Here is an 18,747-nt window from a genome sequence, read left to right as displayed (position 1 = left end):
TACAAATAAGTTTAAATAGTTTAAAAAAAATCCTGGTTTTATAAATATACCTTACTTATCTATTTCTTTAATAACGCCATCTATGTGGTTATATTTGCCGTTTTAATAGCCTCTAATAATAACTTTAAAGGCCCCTAGGGACTTTAATTTAGGAAATATTCCTTATTTATAACGATCCTCTATATTATCGTTGGAAAGTTCATAAAAGGTAATATAACATATTAAGATATAATAACAAGCCGATCTAAAGGTAAAAATTTCGTCCTTTTAAGGCGTGCTTAAATATAGAGATTGGGCTTAAACGGAGTATAAAGCGAGAAGAGGGGACCTATTAATCAATAAACTAGCGAAGTCAATTAGCTTTACGTTTAAATGTTTATCTAAGAGAATATTGTAGCACGAAATATCACCATATATAATACCTTTGGAGTAAATATATTTAAGAACGTCTATAAGCTATAAAATCCAACGCATTTATAAAGTTCGATTAACGTCATTGCTTTTATCCTAAAGAAACCTATAGAGCTGGCCGTTTAGAGCGCGTTCTAAATATATCGCTATACGGTTATCCTTCTAGAAAAGTTCGCTACTATAGTATTGCAAAAGTCTATTATATTAACTAAGTCTCTTATAGATCTCCTTTTTAACTTTAATAAAGCATTAAGAATTTACGTCGTTTAGAGCTTTAATAACTTTATTTTAAAGTTTGTTACGATATATAGTGCCCAAAACTCCCTAGCCGATAAAATTCTTACAGCTATAGCTAGGGGGTAGCACTATAATAAGGTCCATAAGTGTTAAAGTAGTAGTTAATATTAAATATATAAAGAGCTTTAAAGGGGCAGTAAAACCCCAGTATCTAGCTAACTAATCTATTATTTACCCTATATTTTAGACGCTATTCCCAAACAAGATTAGTCTCTATAGCAGATACACTAACCCTATACTCTACAATAAGATAAATATAAAAAGGGGTGATAACTTCTAGCGAAAGAGACGGTAATAATTATAGTATGCCCTTCTTTTTAGCCTGGGGATCTCTTTCTAGCTTTAGGTTCCACTTCTAGCTTATTCTATTATAGCGCATTTCCTATAACTAAAAATTGTTGCTAAATATAGCTACACACTAGCTAAGGCTATAGTTATTAAATATGCTAGGCTATACTGCTAACTATATAATTGCTATAGCCAAATATAAAGCCGGGCCTAGTATATAGTAAGAACTCATTAATATAGAAAGGAAGTAGATCTTTAAGAGGTCGAGGTATACAGGAAACAATTACATTAATTAGTAGGAAGAAGAGTTAGCTAATTTATAGAATTTTATATCTACCGCATTATTAAGAACTACGGACCTACTAATTAATCTATATACTAGAGTTAGACTACCTCTAGGTTAATCTTTACCTATCCTTTAATATTGGATTAAAGGACTGCTTACACTACTACACTAGTCTATAGATTTTAGACTATTACTTTCGCACTCTAGAAGTAGTTAGACTATCGTAGCATCCCTATATACTTTAGCTATAGATAACGGCGTTCTGCCTAAGGAGTCCCTTAAGTTAATATTAACACCCCTATGCTTAACTAGAAGTTATACCACTATATTATACTTATAATCGATAGCTTATAATAGTAGTATCCAACTAAAGCAGTCTCTTGTATTAATATAAACATTCTTATATTCTAGAAGCAGTTAAACCATATCTTTATACCCCTTTTTTGCGGCTAATAATAGCGGTATCTAGCCGTTTTTTTACTTATAGTTCACATTAACGCTTTCTAAGAGTAGCTACACTACTGCCGTCCGCCTAAACCTTACGGCGTATAACAGCTTATGGGAAAAGTCCTCTAGGTTAAGACTACTAAGTCTACTTTTAATTAACAGCCGTACCACTAATTCGTGTCTATTTCTTACTGCCTATAATAAATCCGCACGCCCATAGTATCGATATTAAGTTACTACTCCAATTTTGGCAGCTTTAAGAGATTTTCAAGCAGTTATATCTTGTCCTTGTTTTGCAGCCCATGTTAATACCGTGCCATCCTCCCATTTAACATTATGGCGATAAAGGTAGGGATTTAGAATACTATAAAGGCGGTCGTTTATCCAGGCAAAAGCGTTAATATCTTCCTCCACTTATAGGTTCTCGGCTATTAATAATAATATTTTAATTAGTAGATTAAGCAGTAACATTCTCTATAACTATTAATTAGGACCGTAAGTAGTTATACTTAAGCGGCGAGAATACTTACTGCTAAAGTGGAAAATCTAGCCAGGGCAATTATTATAGTTTAATTAAAGGACCTATTATATCCCTTAAAACTAAGGGTTAATTTTTCTAGAGAATAAATTCGTATTAGCATAAATCGAAATTAAGATTCCTTAAGCGCTATGGCTTTAGGCGGTATATCCTTAGCATACTACTATTAACCACTTATGTTCCCGCTAACGCTATAGTACGCGCCAAGTAGAAATCTAATTTAAGATTTCTAAATTTGTTCTACGCGTATAAGATATAAGTAGCAGTTATTGGTGGTCCTTATATTCTAATTTATAAACTCTTCGTTCTAATCTTTACTCTTTCCCCTTACACGTCTTTTATAAGTTTGGAATATATAGTAAGCTCTTATAATTCTTTAGCGACCTATTTAAACTTTGCGAAACAGTATATAAGCCTATAAAGGATCCTTAAATGCCGGATTATACTACTCTACAGTCTAAAAGACAAAAGAAAAAGCATGCTATTAATTTAACGAATTCTCTACTTCTTAAAATGTCACTAGAATTATTACTTGTTAGCATATCTCATTCCGTACCCCTTAAAGGTTCTTTATAAGCGTCGCCTATTAAGTAAATTCCGTCCTTTCTAGAAGGCGAGGTAACTAGAACTTCTATACAATAATATAACACCCTAAGAATAACCCTACGGCTAACACTAAGATAGTTAAGCTGTAGCGATATTATGTCAGATAAATAGGGCCCTAATAGATCTCCAATAGGCAATACTTTTAAAGAAGATGGAATAAGACCTAGAACTAAAACAACTCTATTAGATAAGGGTGAAGTCTATATACAAACTCTAGAAAAACGGTAACAACTTAGGTTTAGTAGACGAAGTAGTACATTATTTAAAAAAGCTAATAAGCTTAGCGATCTGACCAAAGCTAAAATATTTATAATGGTGCGTTATAAGGGAAAGCACTTTGTTTATATTTCTAATAAGAGCTTATCCTAGCCGGAAAAGCTTCTATAGGTAAAAGATCTCCTTAGGAATTTCTTAATATGCTATTACTAATCTATTATAGGGATCTAAGGTTATTGTTATCCCTACTAATATTAAAGCTGTTAAAGCTTAGGAGTGTATATTTTAAGTTAAGCTTTAATAGGTATTTTCTAGGGGATTTAATAAGGATATTAAGTTACTACTTTGGACTATCTATATATTTACTACAAATTTAAATTTCAAGTTCTATTTTATATTTAATAGATATAGTTTTTAATTAGCGAAGCGTAACCATGCTTTAAATTTATAAGTTATAATTTAATCTACTAAATTTTTTACTGCATAATTTAGAACCTAATTCGCTATTAAATAATTAATATATCTATATAGGTAGTGTATATTTCAATTTTACCCTTTAGTAATATAGGCGGGCTTATAACTATTAGCTAATCCCAAACCTAGTATAATATATAGAGACTTCCTCTAACCAGATCTTTAGGGAGAGTAACTTCTATTCCATATTACAAATCATTCCCTTTAAAAGACTCGTAATGCCGCTATGGCAAAACCCTCCGGCGGTTCAATTCTAGGCTACTATTGATTTAGTAGCAGGTACCATCGTTAAATAATACTTCTTTAAGAAGACGTCCTCTAGCATCACCGCCGCTGCTATCTAGCGTCTATATATTGTAAATCCCTTTAAGAGTATCTAATAATAAAGACTGATCCGTTCTATAGACAAAGACATTTCCAAAGGAAATTTTACCGGGGGTCTGATTAAGTAGGGTAATATAGCCATTCTCCTGGTATATTAGCAGTAAAGTACTACCGGAATGGGCAGATAATATTGGACTTCCTACTATCTAATTGGGCTGTGATTAACTATCTTTACATATAATATTAGTAGACAGAAGAATATTATTATTACAAGTATTAGGAGGAAGAAGATATATCATAGACAGATCTTTAAATTTAGGGGTCCGTGGTACTTGTAATAAGTTTAGCTAAATATTAGAGTTCTTATAATAAGTATTTCTCACCATATCCTTAAGGAAATCCAGGAAATCCTTTAAGTACTTTACCGGTAGCAAGAACCAGTATTCTCTCTACCTATATATACGCGGATGCGGATTATAAAAATTAAATAGCAATATAAAATATCCAAGCTATATATAATATAGCTGTTAGTATTAATAAGGTAGCGTTATAAGATACTATAGGGAAGACTGCCTTAGAATAAGTTTATGGTACTACTATAAAAGAGCCTAAAGGAAATGCGCAGAATTTATATAGGCAATATTAGACTGAAAACTTAATATAGTTTACTATTCCGTGTTCTTAATAATTTTATTAGCTTTTTTATTTTTAGTCTTTAGGTTATTTAATAGATATAGTAAGCATAAAAAGTACCCTATTTACTCTTAAGGGGCTATATTAATAACTAATATGGGATTAATAGGGACATTGTTTAGTATTAGTTATATAGGGTACTAGATTCTTAACCCCGCTTGCCTATAAACAAAATACGCACGTGCCAAATATCTATCCACTTCTATTAAACCAACCCTCTACGTAAGAATCGTCAGGTATTTACCCTAATTATTGCTTAGATATACCTTTACCTTAAGTATAATACGCTTACCAGTATCTCTACGCTTTCCCTACTGCATTTCATTTACAATTCCCCTTTTTCTTTTAAGAGACACTACCTCCTCTCTTAGCTTCTGGTTGGCCTTCTCTAGTATCTCAATTTTAATTTTGGTCTATAGGTAGCTTATCTATAGAGCGATAGCATAATCAGGATTACTGCTATTAAACGTATTATTAATAATATCTAAGACGGTAAGTCCTAACCTAACTACAATATATTTGTATACTTACAATAACTTCTAGGTTATAACGCCGAGTTAATCTCTCTTGCACTTTAATTTGGAGCCTCGGTAGTTCCGGTTTTAGCTTTAGCTCTAGTGCCCTATTAATAAGGCCTCTTATTACTATAGCATGGGAAGCATTCCTTATCTTTAGAAGCGCCTTTCCCCCAATAAACACGCCCTTTGCTCTAGATCTCTCTGCATATCTTTCTCCATCACTTATTATTTCGCTATCACTCATATCGATTATTCTTTCTGTGACCTTCATTATCGATATTTAATTAGCTAACTTTAGGACGGAATATATACTATAGATTGCTTAAGAAGTGTTTTATATAGGTTCCTAGTAAGGGGACGTAAAATCCTTTTATATTCTCCTTCCTACCTATACGTAGGGCTAGACGGATCCTTAAACCCCACCAGCAGTATAATTAATGCCTATTACTATCCTATAGCCTAAACCAACGCAAAACGTATAGGTTATAACGTATAAGCTTACTCCGCCTCTATAGGAGTAAGGCATTATATAAAAGAGGCTATCGCTACTTTCTTTCTAACACACTAGACCGTATCCTATATATAACTAAGCCCGCTTTACTAATATCCCGAAATTTAGTTAGATAGGATCTTAATCTACATATCTTAGACCATAGCTTCCTATACCATAGCTAAGACGTTTATAGATTTATCTGCAACGGTTAAAGGGGCTTAAAGTGTTACTACAAAGCCATTATTAAACGCTATCTTACTTAGCTACCTCCAAGAGTAACGGAGCGCTAAATTGTAATAGGTATAAAGAATCCTAGCACTTTATACTTAGAGCTGCTTTTAGTGACTTCGGTAGTATATTAAGACTACTTATAATTTAATAAGCAATAGTAGCTAAGCACTACTCATAAAGCTAAAGACTAGTATATTAGTTCTTCTACACTAATATAATATATTTTAGTCAGGTATTCATATTTAGTAACAGCTTAGCTAATAATTACCCCTAGCAATACCTTCTTTAATTTAAACAGCCACCATTAGATTTAGTTAAGTAGCCTACACTTTTAGGCGCAGATAGTACGCTAAGCAAGGAGTAATTATAGCCAACGGATATTACGCGCCAGCTTTAGGGTAAAGGGGCCGCTAATATACTTCGCCTCATTTAGGCAATATTAGTCTCCCTTTTTAAACTTAGCCTTAGCTCTGTTAAGCAGTAGAGGAAATATTATAAAGGTGGCATTTACCTTACCTCTAAATATCCTTAGATTAAGCTACCTTTCCTTTAAATACTAAGCCTCGCTAAAATATAGTTCTTTTCTATGCTCGTTAAATAAGTCCTATTATATATAATGCCTTAGACAAACCTAAATTAGATTACTAATAATTCTCGCAAGTCTATAGGAAGAGCTTAGGAGACAATCTATATATACCCTAGCTTTATATATTTCACACCTTATAATTAAGGATAGGAAGAGGATAGTAATAAAGATAGTAATAAAGAGACGGTAGTTTTAAACCGCAGTAATAAGTTACGGAGTTCTAGCCACCCTATTAATAGATTGCGCCGGAGTAACCTAGTAGAAGGGCGAATTAATACTACTAATATCGATAAACCGAGCCGGAGTAACAATAACGGATTATTAAGTAACGATGGAGAACTTAGGATTTAGTATAATTTAGTAGGTAAGACTCTATAAGTGTAATGCTATACGGAAGAATAAAGTAGAAATTTAATAAGAAATTATAGGACGCCTATAGAACGCCTAGTGGTCTATCTACGTCCTAAAATCCCCACTTTTATCTCTTTTAGCTTAACCTCTTCCAAGCTCTATACAATTTACAATAATTTCTTAAGTCTCTTAATATAGGCGGAAGATTTTATTTACCGTATCACCGATAAAGGACAACTAATATATAATAATAACCCTAAACTTTATAAGTTTCTTTCTAAGCTTAAACACTTATATCCTAAGCAAGTACCAGTTATATTTAAGGTTAGTAGGCTTATAAATTTATATATTAAAGAGTTAAAGAATAATATCCAGTGCATACTTTTTAGCGCTTATTCCATCTATTACAATCTGCTAAGTAGGATTGTGTACCTCTACCGGTATAGTAGGAAAGGGTTAGGAGGAAGTATAGTAGGACTTCTACTTATCGCCAAATTTATAGGGCTTCTCCTATAGGAATTTCTCTAGTTCTTTAAGATTGAAGTCGTTTTCATTTTTATATATCTACTATTGGTACTTTTTTAGCACCTGCTTTATGTCTGCACTTACTAGAATAGTTTTCTAATTACTACCCTTTTCTTTTAAAGAAGCTTCTTAAATTAGGGCTTGAAAATCGGTTTACCCTCTATTAAGGGTTCTAATGCTATACAATTGGTTAGATAAGAAGACTATTAGAAGGTATAACCATTAATAGAAGTACTTTCTCCGTTGCCTTTATTTGGTTCTTAGCTAAAATATAGCTATCTTTTAATCGCATCTAAGCTTTTTGTAACATAATCGTAATGCTATTACTCTATATTACGAAGCTTCCGGATTTCCATGCGCAAAAAGCGTACAACTGTGGTTTATTTAGTAAGCATATCAATCTTACTTTCCTATAGTACACTTTTATTTAATAAAGTCGTGTTAAAGCTATAAAAATAATTTGCCGATTTTAAAACTAAAGCTTTACTTACTTATCCGTTATTTCTAGTAATCTACACCTATTTTGCCAATAACCCTACGCTAAACTGTTTTAAAGCCAAGAAATTTAGCAGTATTTCTAGCTCTCGTTAGTATTAACATAAAGAAGCTCATATAAACACCGCACATTTTAGCGGCTAAAGAAGAGTTACTCTAAGATTAATATTTCTGCCTAAATCTATATAACGTGGGTAAAAGTAATGCCACTTTCTAAGCGCTGTGCTACGGTTTTTAAGGCATGCAGTATAAGTAAGAGTCAGGAGATAAAGCCGCGGCGTATTTAGCCGGCTCTGCCATAACTAAGAAGAAGTTTAAGAATATAGTTCCTACTTTATCTAGAACCGAATAAGGGGCTCTACATACTAGTGTTTAGGGGTAGCCCTAATAAGTTAATTATCGCTTAAAGCTAATAATCCGACTAAGCTAAGTTTTACGCTCGGAATTAAATAGGGGACTTATTTAATATTATAAGAAGCTTATATATTCTATATAACCTTATCTTTATAACTCTCTTAAATATAGTATATGCTTATATTTAGCAAATCAATCCAAAAGGCCTATATAACTCCGCGTAGTTTTAGAAATCTTATCATTTCCCTTAAGATGGATATAAAAGCTCTTCCACAGGTCTATAAGCATCTTTCCTACGCTAGGAGAAACCCTAGATCTCTATAACAAGCGTATATTTATAACCTCTTCTCGTATATTCTTTTTAAACTCTTTAATTTCTAGGTACTAATATCTCCTAACGATCTCTAATATATTAAACCAATCCGCCTATATCTACTCCCACTTTAATACAACCTTATTAGCTAGGGCTATTAAGTTATACTAATCACTGTATTATAGCATCTTATTATTATCTAAAGTTATTAGTTGCCTCCTAGTTCGAGAAGACCTTCGGTATTAGGTAGACTGCATTTTATATATACAATAATCCACCTCATTATTAATAATGATTGGATCTGCTGTCTGTTAGTTTACTTCTATATCTCCTCTATTTTTAACTTTATATACCGGCTAAGGATCTTCCTAGGCCCCGATTTTCGTCATCTAATACTTTTTAGGGGCTCTAGGGCTGTTTCTAGGGCTCGACATCTTCTATATAGAAGTGCTAGTCGTCCTCCTTATTCGCCTAACTATTTGGCTCTTCCCTTAATTGCTTATCCTAGTGCTTATCTGGCTATTTGTTTAATTAGCTATCTAGGTATTAGTTTAGCTGCTCCTCTAGCGACTTATCTAGCTGCTTATACAGGAACTCGTCTAACCGCTTACTTAGTTGCTTATCTAAATACTTATCTAATTAGCTGTCCAGGTATTAGTCTAGCTGCTTATTTAGCCACTCGTCTAGCTACTCTTTTAGTTACTCATTTCCATGCTGACCTGGCTGCTCATTTAGTAGCTTATCGATCTGCTTATTAACCTGTTCCGCCAGTTGCTTATTTAACGCGAAGTCTCCTAAGGGAGAGAACACTAAGGTTTTATCTAACATATTAACACCATTAGGTGGGTTATCTAAGATAGATTTCTCTAATTTAATATATTGGTCTAGATTTTGCATTATTTTATCAAACAGAGCGAAGGCTAGATTAGGATCGGTCCAGTTACCTTCAAAATCTTCTAGATTTAAGCAGTCTACGCTAAAAGTAGGCTTATATAGAAAATTCTGGAGCAGGACGTTATCTATGCCTATATTATTAATGGAAGCGTCTATATTTTTAAAAACTATATTTATAGTTTCGACCATAGCCACGTCTGAGCCGTAATTGCATCGAAAGTTATCTATATAAGGAGAGAGAATATTGGCTTCCTGAGATCCGGATATTAGGTTGGGTTTGGTAAGAATAAGATCTTTAGGGTCCACTATTAAGGGATCCTAAATCTGTTCTAGAAAGACATAGTCCATAAGGGTAAACATATTAAATAAATTATTTATATTAGAGGTGGAACTCTTTTAACGTAACGGTTAGAAGTTATGGTTAATAGTTATTAGATACGGTTAATATAGAAAAAGGCAAACTTAATAGCTTAAGTAGGGTTTCCTTGTTCCAGTTATAACCTTTATTATACTATATAATATTAGCCTCTGCACTAAACACGGAACAATAAAAGCAGTACTATAGGGAGGACGGTATTAGCTTAGCCGCGTTTATCTCTACAAGCTTCTAAGCTAACTATCTGGGAATATCTCTCCGGATCTTCTCTAGGCCGCTTACAGGTAGCTTCTTCGTACAACCTCCCTATAGGGTTTGCCGTAGAACGCCTATCAAACGCATAAAAATCTGTTTAAACTGTAGCTATACTGGAAAGCTTATTTAATTAGATATATAATAGATCTATTACCGCCGTAGAGACATAAGACGACTAGGTAAGATCAAAAAATGCTAATAAACTAGCCTAGATATCCTAAAGAAGAAATAATTTGGGTAATGCGCTCTGCTTTAAAATAGTGCCGCCGCAATAACAAGGCGCAATTTTATACTCTCCGCTGGCTAAAGCCGTCCGCCTATAATCTCTTATCATTATCAGCACTTATATAGGATTTAAGACACTGCGAGTATATAAAGTGCGATATAAAGAGAAATATAAAGTCTATATAAAGCCTTAGAGGCTTACACTGCCTTATACCTTTATATATAAATTAGGCTCGCGCTATCTATGCTTAGGACCCTAGGAGTAACTTCTTCGTTACCTAATATTATTAGCATTTCTATCTTTAAAAAAATGGAGGATTTAAAGGATCTACAGTGTAATGGTAATGGCTTACCACCTAGGGAACGTTTAGGGTGCCCTTTTAACTTAAGGGACATGCCGTATAAGGGATATTTAGTAATTATTAGACCGTAAGTTCTCATTTAAAACAGCGTTTAAGTTTACAGGCTAATACTATCTCTAGTCTTTTTGCGGTACAATAACAGGCCGTAGAATTAAGGTACGCCGAAATGTTATAAACCCTTTATTCGCGGTAAGCTGACGAAGAAAAACTAAGATGTTTATTATAGCTTTATAAGGATGTTTCTAAGCCCTATAACAGAGAAGTTAGTCTTAAGGGAGAGATAGGTATACAATATAGCTTTAACTTAGGATTACAATTCCGGGTAGGATACAAACCTTAAAATCTTACGGCGTAAGAAATCCTTCGCATTGTCTTTCTAAGTGGTGGTAATGCTAAAAATCTTATATCCTTATTATATACACCTAATGGCAGCTTTTATAGAAACGCTATAGAGAGCGGCTTATATATAGCTTACTACAACTAGCCCTAACAAATAATAGTGGAATGGAACCACAAATAGCTTTATATTAGGGAGCTTTAGTATAGATCTCGTTTGGCGTTCCTAACGTATATAAGTGCTTTACTTATAGTTATAGTTTTCTCTACCATTAAATGGTTTATACAGCTAATTATATAACATTTAATATTCGCAGAACTATTCTAACCTTTTTTTTTTTTTTTCAATTTTCCTATACGTAATGCTTTAATCTCTTATTTCTTAAACTAAATTAAACTCATAGCTCTTAGAACCTAGTTGTTCCCTTAGGTAGTGTTTAATATCTTAAATTAGAGCATGATTTTATAGTTGCCCCCCTTTTCCATCACTTAAACAAGGTTTTGTGCGACGTATAGTGCGTAACCTTCGCTCTTTTAATCCTGTTGTATCTAATCTAGAATCTCTAGTAGAGATTACCTGCCAAATATGTTAACTAGTGATTCCTATATAGTTTATTATATTATACCTATGCATTAAGTGCCTTTATCTCTAATTTCAAGCTTTAAATCTTTTTATATAACAGTGCCTCTTCCATTCTATGCTAATTTAGAGCAGCGTAAGCCTCTTAATATAATATAGACTATTCTAAAGCTTATTCGGTTTGTTTCTATATAGCGTTATCAGCCTTAACACAGCGCTCGATTTCGGTCCGAAGTTTAGTTCGTGTTTAATTATAAGCCCAAATTTCGCCTTATAAGAGCTGCGATAACTAAAAGTATTAATTTATAGTAGGGATCATCTAAATAGTCGTGCTACTTACTCTGTCGGGGTTTACTACGTCTTGCGAGGTAATATTGCCGGGTAAGGACTGCGGGTGAGGCTGTAAATAAGGGGCGGGAGTATCTATGGTATACTTGGAAGGTATTAGGATAGTCAAGCTATTATTACGTGTTTCCCATTAATGGCTAAATAGTATACTTTGAAAAAATGGGTGTCTAGGCATATAGTTATATTCTATAGTTTATTAAGGACAGTGGATAAAAATTACTTTACGATGCGAACGTATAGCGGTTAAATATTCTATACAATTCCCGCAATTTTAAAATTAGTAAAAGCGAATTTTTATTTATAAATATATTTTTTGTATTTGTTATTAGAAGCGCCAAAGCCATATAAATAATTTTAGACTCCTGCGCTTAGTATAAATTTTATTAATATAAATAAAGAAACTGTTTCTAACTACTAGTGGCTATAGATTATAAGTCTTGCCGCCGGCACTAAAACTCTCCCTATAAACTTCCAGCCCCTAATAATATAAAGAGCAGCTTAATTTTAAAGCGCTTAAAAGTGCCTAAAGAAGAAAGCCTAAAGCGCGTAAAGGTTTTTAAAGAAGCTTTCTAGCGTTACCCTCGGCCGCAAGGTTATAAAGTCCCTACTAAGGCAGCACTTCTGCAAAATTCTTTAAAGTATATCGAGCTTCTACCAACTAGCTAAAATCCCAATCGCAGTGCCTCTAGCTCCCTACTTATACCTTTTAGTGCGAATCCGGACTTAAACATATAGCCTTGCAATCCTTAGAGAGCTTTAACGCGTCTTAGAGATCTCGTATAAGGAAATCAGCTATAGATAATTTGTGTTAATAAGGGCATAAACGGAATAATAATAGTAAAGAGGCTAGAAGCGGAGAAAGGCAAGGCAAAACTTATAAAATTTTAACTGCTTCGTTACAGAAACATTTCTTAAATCAGTTAAGTATTCTTAGATAACGATTAAATATACCTCGGCTATAAATATTCTCGTTTTACTCTAGAGGAGATTCTTTATGTTCACTTACATCTTTAGAAACGGTAGATATAAGTTATTACGATATTGGTAAGTTAAATAACATTGCCAGAGCTTATTAAAGCACTAAATTAGTATAAATCTTTAATACAATTAAGCATATTAGTACGGCAGGATTACTTTACGGATCCGTTACTCTAAACGTAGTTAGAATTTGCGGCCGTAGTGGGCGTGTCCTTTTGTATAGCCACCCTAATTAATTCTACCTTTATATTAAAATCTAACATTTTATAGCTAATTTCGAAAAATATACCTAGTAATTAGCGTCCTTAACGTTAAACTTAGACCTAGAACAACTTAGATGCGTAGTGCTTAAATATATAAACAGGCGGCCGTGGAAAGACCTTTATAAAGTTAACTTTATCAAATAACAAAGGGCAAAGAATAGGGTTTTTGGTCTCAAATAGCTGGATAGGTGGAGCGGATATAAAGTTTTAAATGACTTTTTAGAGGAGCTTTTTAATACCAAGAAGCTAGCAATTATAAAGTTAGACAAACCGGTATGTTATACTAGTCTTAATATTTATAGACTACTTACTATAAAAGCACCTATATATATTACAGTGTGACCTTAACTACTTTTACCTACTGCCATTCGTTGAGCTTGTTTTACTAGAGTATTTTAAGCTTTAGCGCGCATTAGAAGATAGCTTAGCTAAGTAAAAGGGATAATTTAGATATACTTAGTTTATAAAATATAAAACATTATATTTTATAATATTTAAACTTAATAATATTTAAGATTACTTATGTTTAACGGGGTTTTCACTAACACCCTAGTTTTGACTAAGCTAGCGTACCGCCTCTATTTTTATTGTTTAGCTAAAATTAAAGTAACGCATATTTAAAAGGTAGTGTTGTGCTAAGGCTTACCTAGGCATAATAGATATAACTTAGGTAAAGCTTTAATGTTCCTTTCGGTCAAATCTAGGGTGTTAATTAAAACCCGTTACCTACGTTATTTTTACTTAGCTTTAGATACTAAAATCTATTAAAATTATTTTAGTAAACGCTAGAGAAAAAAGAAAACAGAAAACAGCTCTATAGCATCCTATTACCTCTAATAGTTAGCGCAGCCATATCTACACGGCCTTTTTACAGGGGAAGTTTTGGTATTTTTATAGTTTAAGGGAAAGTTAATAAAATACGCTAACCACCAGACACGCCAGGAGGCCGTAGTATAAATTTATATTTCACGCCTATAACCGCGCGCGTTTATAAATATAAATAATAATTTAGCCTAGGTAAGGGGCAAGCAATTTAATTAATTTTGTAGTAAAGAGTTATATAATATCTTAAAGGAGTCCGTAGAGTACTACCCAATAATTAGTCTTAAATTACTTTCAGTCTTTAAATCTTTTAACGTCTTTAATCCTTTATTTACTATAAACACTCTTTCTCTACAATGGATTATTCTAATAGCTTTCTTTTAGGAATAGAATCTTGGAATTTTAATAACATAACCGTCACTATAACGCCAATAAAACTTAATCCGGAAGCCAAAGACTTCACTCCTTACTTCCCATCTATAAGCGAAATTAAAAGATTTTGTTTTAATATACCTCTAATTAACTAGCTTTAACAAGATACTATAGAACCAAACCTGTTCTAAGGCGACTTAGCTAAATCTAATAACCTTTATAAGTAAGTGGAAGACCTTACTAGGTATAATATTAAAATCTATATCTGCTAATCCTAGAACCCTAACATAAAAGCAAATAAGTAAGTAAGACGTAGGCTATAACCGAGTGTTTAAGACGCGACCTCAATACCTTAGAGGATTGAATTCGCCAGATAGCAGAGTTTAAAAAGATAATAGCTAAAAGTTTTCGCCAAATTGCGGAGTTCGAAAAGACTATAAATAAAAGTCTTAACCATATGGGAGAGGCAGAAAAGACGATAGCTAAAATTGCGGGAGCTTTTAGTAACGAGCATACTAATAGAGACCAATCTGCTTATAGGGTAAGTTAATAGCATAGAGCTATTAGAGGAAGCTTTCCAGTTATTTAATTATATGTCCTATATCTACTCGCGTATAATATAATAATTAAAATCACTTCTGAGTTTTAATTAGTAGCCATATAGTTTTAGCCTACGCGGAAGAAATTCCTATAGTTTTTAATGCGGTAAGGCTATTTTATTTATACGGGAAGGCATTTTTTAGTAAATAGAAGTTATATAGGACTCCGTTCCGTATAGGAACTAAAAAAAACTAAAATTAAAAGTTTAAGGGTACTTAATCCGTATGGGATTAGCAGACTTACTTAAATAGAATTACTTAGTATTTTCGTCCGTACAGGTACAAAAAAATCTAAATTTAAAAGTCTAAGGGTAGTAAGTCCGTATAGGATTAGTCGGCTTGCTTAAAATAAATTATTTAGTATTTTTATCCGTATGGGAATTATAATAAAACGGCGTACGGAAATCACGAATAAAAAGGATTTCTACTAAAAATCCCACATAGGATATTTTCTTTTGCGCTTATGCACCAAAAATAAGATAGAGAAACTGGAACTTTATTATTTTTCCGGAGATACTATCCATATGGGATGGCGTAGAAAATAAGAAAAGAAAAGCTAGTAAATTTAAATAGTTTTAAATAAAGTTCCGTACGGGATAGAAAATAATAAAAGTATTATTTTTATAGCCACTTTTCCCGTATGGGAGGATGTTAAAAAAGTATTTAAAAGCTGAATATAAGAAGAGAATTTTAGTAGAAATCCCGTATAAAATATTATCTTTATAAATATATTTTTAAATGGAACAAATTCCAGTTTCTATAAGATTTTTTATTAAATTTTCGTATAGGAGAATGTTAAAAGAGGTATTTAAAAGCTGGATATAAAAAGAGAATTTTATAGAATCCCGTAATAAAATATTATCTTTATAAATGTATTTTTAAAATGGAACACAAATTCCAGTTTTTATAAGATTTTTTATAAATTATTCCGTATGGGATATTATAGAAAATGGGATATAAAATCTAGGTAATTAAGTTTTAATATAGGATTAAAATTTAGTAGATTATTATATTTATTAGCTGTTTATACCGTACGGGATAAAATTAAAAACAGTACTAAAGATCTAGTAGTTAAAGGAATTATATATAAAAGTTCCCTACGGGATAAATAATCTATTGGTTAAAAGGGTTATAAATATACGTCCCATACGGGCAGTTAAGCCAGTAATATTCTATACTCCACGTATAATAGCAAAAAAACGAGCAAGATTATTAGATTTAGGGGAGACTAGAGATATACATGGTTAGTATTACCTCTATTATACTACTTATAGCTAAAGAATATAGTACTGGCGTTAGAACAATATATAAACGCTCTAGTAAAGTTAGAGATATAACGGCACTTAGACTGCCTAGAGTAACTAGAGGAATTACGGGCCTTTATAAAACATTCCCAAATCTATACTAAAAGGATAAAAATTAAAGACGATAATTAATACCGTATATAAGATGACCTATTTTCTAAGTATAAAACTTATAGCTTCTAGCGGGGAAAGATCTAAGAACTCCTCTTAAATCCGTCGCACGCATAATAGCGTTACAAGTTTTTTACTCTCTTATTAAAGAAGCTTATACAAAGAAGAATTATAAGCCGTTCTTTAATAATAAGTTAATAGCGCGTTATTAATAAATGCAGTTTATCTTAGTTAGAGGAGTGTGCTTAAAGGTGTTAACTTTAAGCGTCTGGCTTAGAATATAACAAGATATAACTAAATTAGGCTGTAAACAGCGAAGTTTGTTCCTTAGAAAGAAATAAGATTAAGGACTTATATAGTTTCTTTATAGTATAATAGGGCTTTAGCTTCGGCATTTATTCTAATAGGGTACGGCTTAAAGCTATAAAGGATAGTTATATAAAGGTGGCTAGATCTAAATTAATAAGATAGTAATTGGAAAGCAATAGTAAGTAGAATCAACTCTTAGATAATAAAAGCCCTATATTTAATAACTCTTATTAAACACCCCCTTTAAAACTCACTTCCTGCACTTACAGATATAAGGTTATAAAGCGATACTATATTTAATGACAATCTATCCTAGAACACTGCTTAAGAACCTATAAGGATTATTAGTAAGTTTTCCAAGGTTAACAAAGGTAACATATATAATTCGATATTATCAGAAGACCACACTTCTATATAACCTATAGGCATAAAGCTTTATAGCTATTTCCACTAAGTATTTTAGAGGTACGTAATATATAACACTTATAATGGAAAGCATAGCTGCCTATACTAAGGCGTTATATACTAAGCGCTAGGCTTAAATCAAGACCAAATAAGCCTATCTACGTATCAGCCACCGTAATCTAGCGTTTAGTATAAATCAATAGTTTTAATAACTCTATAAGCTTAGAGAGCCCCTAAGGGCCATATAGTTAATCTGCTGAGGGTTAAAGCATTTACTAAGAAGCTGCAAAACTCGAGTATCTTATTAAGATGTGTTATATCTATATAGAGTGCCACAAACTCCATAAATAGAGCCCAAGTAATTAAATGGTACCCCTTATAGGTCAAACACTGCCTTTAGATGGGCTCTAGAACCTAGACGTATAAACGCCTTAGGGTTAGTAGTATAATTATGGACCAATAGATATCCCGCGTCCTTAATAATAGTATAGTTTCCTATAAATTAGAAGACAAAGACTAGGAGATTCTTAGATAAGCCACTAAGACCTAAGCGAATAAGAAACCTATTAAGATAAGCCTTATGCTTAAGGAAGGACACCTTTAGCAGCAAAAAATTATACCTTAGTAGTCTATGTAACGTAACTTTCGGAGGAATATACTTAAAGGCATGGCTAGAGCTCTACGCTGTATAAAAGAGGCGTTGCCTTACTATTTGTTCCTCCTCTACATCCTTTATCCCTCTTCTATTCTCTAAACTCTTTTAGCTCTAGTATATATTAATTTTATAACCTTACTAACAATATCTTTTATAGTTAAACAACAGCCGTAGACTTCCAATCCCAAATAGAAGTAAATATCCTCCATGCCCAATCAACCATTTAATATAGTTTCTTTACATAGCGGCGGCGGTAATACCATCGCGGATAAGACCATATATGCCGCCGAGGTATACTATAGTAAGGACAATGCCTAAGTTCTAGTAATTAGTTTATAATATTGTTAATATAATTATAGGGGTAAACTTAAAGAACAAATCTCGTTTTGGGAATATTAGAGAAATTACCTATGCTAGGGTTATAAACAAAAGCTTAGAGTTTCTCGTGTTATAGGAGCCTAGGTAGGTATCCGCAGTAGAGCATTATAAAGGCCTAGAGTACCTAGCATACATCGCTATTAATAATAATAATAGCACGGCGTTAGCATATTAGGATCCTACTTAGGAGCCACCTACGAATCTACCATACAATAAGATTTAATTATACTACACTTGGGAACCGGCTTAACTCAATCAACATACTAAAATATATAAAGAGCTTAAATAGATAATAAGAGGTAGAGCGAGGCAAGGATACTAGTTAAAAGAGCAGTCTAAAAAATTACTAAAGGAAAGGGGACATAAATGGAAGGCAGATAAGCTGTTAGAGAAAGCCGCATATAAGTAGAAGATAGATACTAACACCTATAACGGAGGTAAGGAGATAGAGGCTTAATAGTGACGTAATGGGAGACAAAGCTAAATCCAATCCAATTAAACTATCACGGAATATTGCATAAATTATTAAGATGGGGAAACCACGCAATTAAGTTAAGTAGCTTAATAATCTAAAATAATACTAGGCTCTTCTCCCTATCTTTCCGGCAAGTTTTATCAAAATTACTAACCTCTAATATATAATCATTCTAATACCTAAGAGCCTCTAATTAGCCAAGCAGTAATTCTAAAGACTCGGTTAGCATAATAGTAGGAAGAATAACTAGTTTC

General features: G+C 32.7%; 2 protein-coding genes across 2 annotated transcripts; both read right to left on the bottom strand.

Annotated features, from left to right (window-relative positions):
* Positions 1–297: 297 nt before the first annotated feature.
* K441DRAFT_595622 (uncharacterized protein) lies at positions 298–456 on the bottom strand (the record flags this gene model as incomplete). The annotated part of the gene is made up of 1 exon (XM_067645006.1): positions 298–456. A coding segment is annotated over one exon (159 nt), but the record flags the coding sequence as incomplete, so codon positions are not given.
* Positions 457–3,910: 3,454 nt separating this feature from the next.
* Positions 3,911–4,087, bottom strand: K441DRAFT_595587 (uncharacterized protein; the record flags this gene model as incomplete). Its single annotated transcript, XM_067645001.1, has 1 exon — positions 3,911–4,087. A coding segment is annotated over one exon (177 nt), but the record flags the coding sequence as incomplete, so codon positions are not given.
* Between the last annotated feature and the right edge of the window lie 14,660 nt (positions 4,088–18,747).

This window comes from Cenococcum geophilum (genome assembly GCF_001692895.1).
Source record: "Cenococcum geophilum 1.58 unplaced genomic scaffold K441scaffold_93, whole genome shotgun sequence".
NCBI lineage: Eukaryota > Fungi > Ascomycota > Dothideomycetes > Gloniales > Gloniaceae > Cenococcum > Cenococcum geophilum.
Note: the sequence above shows the minus strand (reverse complement) of the source record. Positions and strands in the feature narration are given on the sequence as shown.